General features: G+C 59.5%; 1 protein-coding gene across 1 annotated transcript; it reads left to right on the top strand.

Annotated features, from left to right (window-relative positions):
* Window positions 1-2,739: 2,739 nt before the first annotated feature.
* POLD4 (DNA polymerase delta 4, accessory subunit) lies at window positions 2,740-4,550 on the top strand. The gene is made up of 4 exons (XM_061203839.1): window positions 2,740-3,040; window positions 3,278-3,367; window positions 3,582-3,693; window positions 4,052-4,550. Exons 1-4 carry the CDS (start codon window positions 2,944-2,946, stop codon window positions 4,074-4,076), a joined length of 324 nt encoding a protein of 107 aa, XP_061059822.1. The 5' UTR covers window positions 2,740-2,943; the 3' UTR covers window positions 4,077-4,550.
* Window positions 4,551-6,090: the final 1,540 nt, after the last annotated feature.

Here is a 6,090-nt window from a genome sequence, read left to right as displayed (position 1 = left end):
CTCCTGCCCGTCTCATCACCAGCCTCTGGGGATCGGGGCTGACAAGGAACCTATGCCTGGGTCTCGGGAAATTTCCTGAGAGAGAGAGAACTTAACCGCCAGGTCAGACCTCTGGCCTGTGCTTCCAGCCTGACGCCTGAACTGACAGGCAGGCCCCAGGACAGCAGTTCCGGGGACAGGCCCGGAGATTGCCTGAATAGGGATAGGGGTTCCGGGAAGGAAGGTTAACAGCGGCAGACAGGGTTGGGGGAGTAAAGAGGGAAAAGACCTGAGGGTGGGCAGGCCAAGGTCTGGCCTAGTTTTGTCAGCACAGCATAGGACTCCAGATGCCATGTCAGGGAAGGATACCAACTGGACAGAGATGGCTCCAAAACCCCTGGGTGCCTACTCCTTCGAGCCTTGGGGCTTGATCCCACTGCTGTCCGACGAGGCGAGGGGGGCAATGCTGCCTGTGGAGAGTTCCCTCAACTCCAGGCCAGAAAGCCAGTCCTAGGGTGCCTGCACTTGAGCTGATGACCTGAACTGGGACAAGCTGAAGGCCAAGGGAGACATCTTCCAGGCTGGGTGGGAGAGGCTAGCAGGGCCTGGGCCAGGCAGGGCTGTGGGCAGCTGGCAGGGATGGCCCGGACAGTGCCCAGAGAGCAAGCCAGGGTGCCAGAGAGGAGAGGGACTAGCTCAGGCGGCAGTAGGAGCCGCTGTGGCCGCCCAGCAGCATACCCCATTTCACGCTCCCTGGGCGGTGGCAGGGCCCCACGGCTATCAGCTTTCAGGGGTGGGAGGGACCAGGAATGAGGAGGGGTCTGCCCCACCCATGGCTCCCTACTCCCTCAGGGCTTTGTGGGCGCAGGAGCTGGGTGCCACACACCTCCAGACACGCCCTCTGGGGAGGGGTGGTCAGTCCCACAGAGCCTGGGCACCATCCCTCTCTGGAGCGCTCTGTGCCTGACTGGACCCCACACGGAAGCCCTTCCCAGGCCTGGTGGAGAGGGCCTCCCTGCTTCCCTCCCCACAGCAGCAGGGCCCCTGTCTCCCTCAGCATGGGCCCCACTTAGTCCAGAAGGCAGAAGCGGGGATTAGACCAGGCCCAGCCCAAACAATAAGGCAGGGAAGGGCCCTCCAGCTCTGCGCAGTGCGCCCACGAGCTCTCTCTCCTCCACTCCGCCCTCCTTCAGGAAGGGATGGGGAGAGCCGGGCGGGAGGAGGCCCCTGAAGACACGGCCGGCTCCTGCTCCTCCTGCTTCTCCTCTTCGGTGGTCTACTCTCCAGGGCGTTCTCCTCTCGTGTGCCCACAATCCTCCTAAGGCAGAGCGCCCAGACCCCAGAGCAGTGCGAGAGGGGGAAGGCAGAAGCCTCTGAGCAGGCCCTTGCACCCCTGGAAGGAAGAACTGCATGGGATATCTGTAGGGCCATCAGAGCTGGGCTGGGCCTCACACTGATTCCCAGACTCCCCCGGCCAGCGCTTTTGCCTGCCGCCAGGAAGTTGGTGAGGAGGAGGCGGGTATAGGGGTGAGTCAGCGATGACAGGAGCCCAAGGGACAAAGGTCATGGGTGGAGAATTGAGAGACGCTGTTTACAGCAGCCCACCTCCTCCAGGAGGTCTTCCAGTCAGCCTCAAGGTCCAACCCACTTCTGACCCTCTCTTCCCCCTTTTCCTGTTTGTTAGGAATTTTATCCTTGTGCTGACAATTTGTGTGTCCGTCTGCTTGCCCTTTAGCCTGTGAGCTCCTGGGGAGCACGGAGGGACAATGGTTTTCTGGGGCCCCACCATTGCCTGTGACTATCAGTACTTCCTACTTCCTCATTTTATCTTGTACCACACGGCTTGCGGGATCTTAATTCCTGGAACCAGGGATCAAACCCTCGCCCCCTTCAGTGGAAGCGCCGAGTCCTAACCACTGGACCACCAGGGAAGTCCCCAGTACTTCCTACTTGCAAGAACCATTTCTGTCTATTTCAGTTGAGCGAATATGTGGGAAAGTGCTTAGAACGGTACTCGGCACACTGTAAGTGCCATATATGTGTTAGGTTTATTGTTGGTATTTTTTGCTCATACTCTCACATTGGGGCGGATTCTACTGATGAAGGACTGGGGATCCAAACGCACTCTGTCTGACCTCCTGCGCGATGTGGAATCTTCCTGACTAGAGGACGGGCAGGGGCAGGCTGTAGGACCCCAGGAGAGCCAAGGAGGCAAGCACTCGTCTGGACTCCGAGTGGGCAGTGTCTCTGGGCGCAGTTTTCAGAACCCATGGGCTTCTCCGGGCAGGTCTCCTGGGGCCGGTGAGGGGGGCGTGGGAGCCGGGAAGGGGTCGGGATGAGCCCAAACTCTCTCCGGACCTCCAGACCTGCCCACACAACGCTCGGCGGGCCAAGGGGCGGGATTGGAAGTCTCCGGCTGGGCTCTGGGGAGTTACACACCGGCCACGGGGATTAGTGAGGCTGAAAAGAACATTTGCCTAGGAAGGGAAAACGGGAAGTGAGAGGCTGAGGATAACACTCTGCAAGTCCCCCGAGACCCGCTGCAGACCAGTGGGGGGGGGGCAGGAGGAGGTGGTGCAGTCTGGGGATATCATGACAGGTCCCCCACCCCAGCCTCACCCCTTCTCCCCCAGAACGCAGCTGCATCAGCTGCCCCGCCCCCTGTCTGCACCACCTGCCATTGGCTGGGGCTAAGCCCCGCCCCGCAGAGGAGGCCTCCCATTGGCTTAGGTCTTTGCTGTTTGCATGCTTGTGGGGGTGGGGGAGAGGCGTCATTCCCTGGAACCCTCGGACTTCCTTTCTGTTTGTCTGGGTCATCCGTCTGCCCATCGCTGGCCCCAGGCTCGCTCTCTGGCCCCAGCCCTCTCTCTCACTCTCTCTCTCTGCAGCTGTCTCTCTCGTGCCCGCTGGCCTGTCTCTCCTTCCCGGCAGTCGCCTCCTTCTCCGCCTGCCTGGGTGGCCGCCATGGGCCGGAAACGGCTCATCACTGACTCCTACCCTGTAGTGAAGAGGAGGGAGGGCTCCGCTGGGCACAGCAAGGGGGAGCTGGCACCAGAGCTAGGTCTCTGAGGTGTGGGAGGGCGGGAGGAGTGGATGTGAGGGACAAGAGAGGACGTGGGCAATGGAAGGGGAAGTGAAGTATGTCCTCTACTTCCTACACCAGACCTGGCAGTGGACAGCAGAGGCAAAGGGGCGGTGAGGGCTGGGGAACAGTGGGTCAGCTGTGAGGCGAGGGGCAGGGGACCAGCCCGGCAGGGCACAGGCTTGGGCAGGCCTGAGGAGCAGCATGTCATTGCAGGGGAAGAGCCCCAGCCCCTGAGCGTGGATGAAGCGGAGATGGAGCTGCTGAGGCAGTTTGACCTGGCCTGGCAGTATGGGCCCTGCACAGGTGAGAGCCCCCTCAGGCCCCAAGAGCACATCCCGGAGCCAGTCCTGCCACCCACTCGGCGCCCAAGCAGCCCCAGCCCCTGCCTGACCTTGTCAGCACTGTCTCTGGAGACCAGGGGTGTGGAGGTCCTGACACACCCCTCCACCCACACTCTCTAGCCTGGACGCTTCCCTGCCCCCCACGAGGCCCCACTGTCTTCTTTCCACCCCCGCAGGGATCACACGGCTGCAGCGCTGGCATCGGGCAGAGCAGATGGGCTTGAAGCCTCCCCAAGAAGTGCGGCAGGTGCTGCAGACCCACCCCGGTGATCCCCGCTTCCAGTGCAGGTCAGAGGCCGGCGGGGGCTCTCAGGGGAGCCAGGGACTTCCCCAGGCACCACCAGCCTGCTGGCCCTGGATGGGGGCCGTCCTGACCTGAGGAAGAAATAGGTGCAGCCTTGGGGGTTCCTCGCTGAGCAGGCAAGAAGGTTCTACAAGGTGCTGGGCTCAGGAGGCAGAAGCTTGCCTTAATACTTATCTCTGAGCTAATGGTGGAGGAAGGGTACACTAGGGCCCAAGGGACTATTTAATACTGAGCGGTTGGCCAAGGACCATAGGCCGTGGCCAAGAGCTGGGGCGGGTGAGAGCTGATCAAGGGACTTAACTGACGCGGGTTTTTCCCTCCATCCCACACCCCCTCGCACAGCCTCTGGCATCTCTATCCCCTCTGAAGCACCACCTAAGACCTCCCGCCCGCTACTTGAGAACCTCCAGACACAAGCTAGAACCAGTTGCTGCCCCTCGGCTCAGCTCTGCTGTGGAGAACATTTGGCAGGAAAGAGGTTCACAGGGAAGGGAAGAGGCTGAATCTGGAGGTCCAACCAGCAGGCTCCCAGTGCCCCCTCTGAGAACCGACACAGCCGAAGCTAAGCGCCTCCCACATGGAGAGTGGTCTCTGAGGACGAGGACCTGGCCATGACCCTTCTGAAGCCTGCCACATGCCTGACCCGAACACTGTGGTCCTTGGGATCATGTGGCAAGTTAGGCACCACTTTGGGAAGAACCAGACTCGGGCAGAAGGCAGATGACCGAAGAGGCAAAGATGCACTCCGCACCTCAGGCTGGGAATCTGAGGGCAGAACTGGCTGAGCTCACGGGGCAAGGGGTTCACTAGTGCTTATCAATAAAGAACTCTGAGCCTGGAAGCCTGACCTCCAGTCTCTTAATGTGGCCCTGCTTGGACGGGCAGCACCCAGCAAGTTGATAGGTGGGAGAGAACTAGCACCATGCTTTCCTGCAAGGTGCGTGTGCCTCTTCCACTGCCTAACCGTAGACCTGAGAGGAAGGAAAGAGAGACACCTTAAAACAAAAACCAACGGTCAGTCCTCACAAGCGCTGAGCAACCTCTGGCGCCCCCTGGTGGTGCACACTATTCTAGCCACCTTCCCTTACCAGCCAGGAAAACCCCACTGGACCCACCACCTAGCCTGCCCAGGGCTGCCCACCTCACAAAAATGGGTTCTTTGTCAGAGCAGGATCCATGGGGCCCATGACTCATAAGGTCCAGACAGACATACACATTCCCAGCAAGCACCTCTACTTCCCACATGGGGGCCACCTGGATCCAAAGCAGGGTTGGGGGAGCATTTCAACCTGCAGGACCTGCTCAAAGATGGCCATCATCTGAGGAGCTTTGGTAGGAAACTGGAAGGTCCTGGAGATGGAGGCGAACTGGCCGTATTCAGAAACAGCGCTTAGGGGACCCTGGGACATATGACGTGGACAACGGAATCAGTACTCCTTTTAATGGTGTTACTTCATTTGATGCATCAGCCCTCCATCCTGGGGCAGATAGAGACAGAACTATTAACTCCTTGGGAAGAGGCCTAGAGGGCAATCAAGTGGCCTTTTTAGTCCCCATTTTACTGAGCACTGACCATGCCTCAAGTACTTTAAATGTATTATCCCTAAATTTCCTAAAAATCCTTCATGGTAGATTTTACAGAGAGGGAAACTGAAGCCTAGACGGTTGTCCAAAGTTGCCCAGAAACGCCAGCAGCAGGTACGTGGTGGCACAGAGACTGGGGCCGTGTGCACTGGGCTCTTCCCGTCTCCGCCGTGGGCCCTGCCCGGCTGCTGAGCACCTGCTGTGTGCTGGGCTCTAGAGCTCCTCTGGGCGGTTAGTGGTGAGGAGATGGACGACAACAGACACGTAAATATTATGTCAGGCGGTGGTCAGTGCTGGGCAAAACTAGGGTGAGAGGTCAGAGCATGCCAAGGGTGTGAAGAGGTTGGTCAGGGGAGGCTCTCCCACAGGGTGGCATCGGGCAGGCCGAAGGGACAAGAAGCACACCCTCCCCAAGGCAGGAGTGTTTCCAGCCCGGTCCAGGGGCAGCACGGAGGCCAGGGCCCGGGCAGAGGGAGCGAGGAAGTGGGGGGGCAAATGAGGCCAGAGAGGTAGCAGGTTGGTCCCACAGGGCCTTGCGGACCGGGACGAGGAACCTGGATTTTATCCTGAGTGAGAGAGGAAGACACTGGTGGGTCTTAAGCCAATAAATGACAATCAATCTTACGTCTTGAAAGCATTACTCTGGCTGTTGGTAGAAAACAGATTGTGGGTTTGGGGGAAGAGGAGGCAATGAAACCACTCAGGAGGCTACTGGAGTTGGCCTCGTGAGAGGTGATGGTGATTTAGCCCCGCATGGGAGATGGAGGTGGTAAGAAGCGGCCAGATTCTTTTCTTTC

Source organism: Eubalaena glacialis, chromosome 10 (assembly GCF_028564815.1).
Source record: "Eubalaena glacialis isolate mEubGla1 chromosome 10, mEubGla1.1.hap2.+ XY, whole genome shotgun sequence".
Lineage (NCBI taxonomy): Eukaryota > Metazoa > Chordata > Mammalia > Artiodactyla > Balaenidae > Eubalaena > Eubalaena glacialis.
Note: the sequence above shows the minus strand (reverse complement) of the source record. Positions and strands in the feature narration are given on the sequence as shown.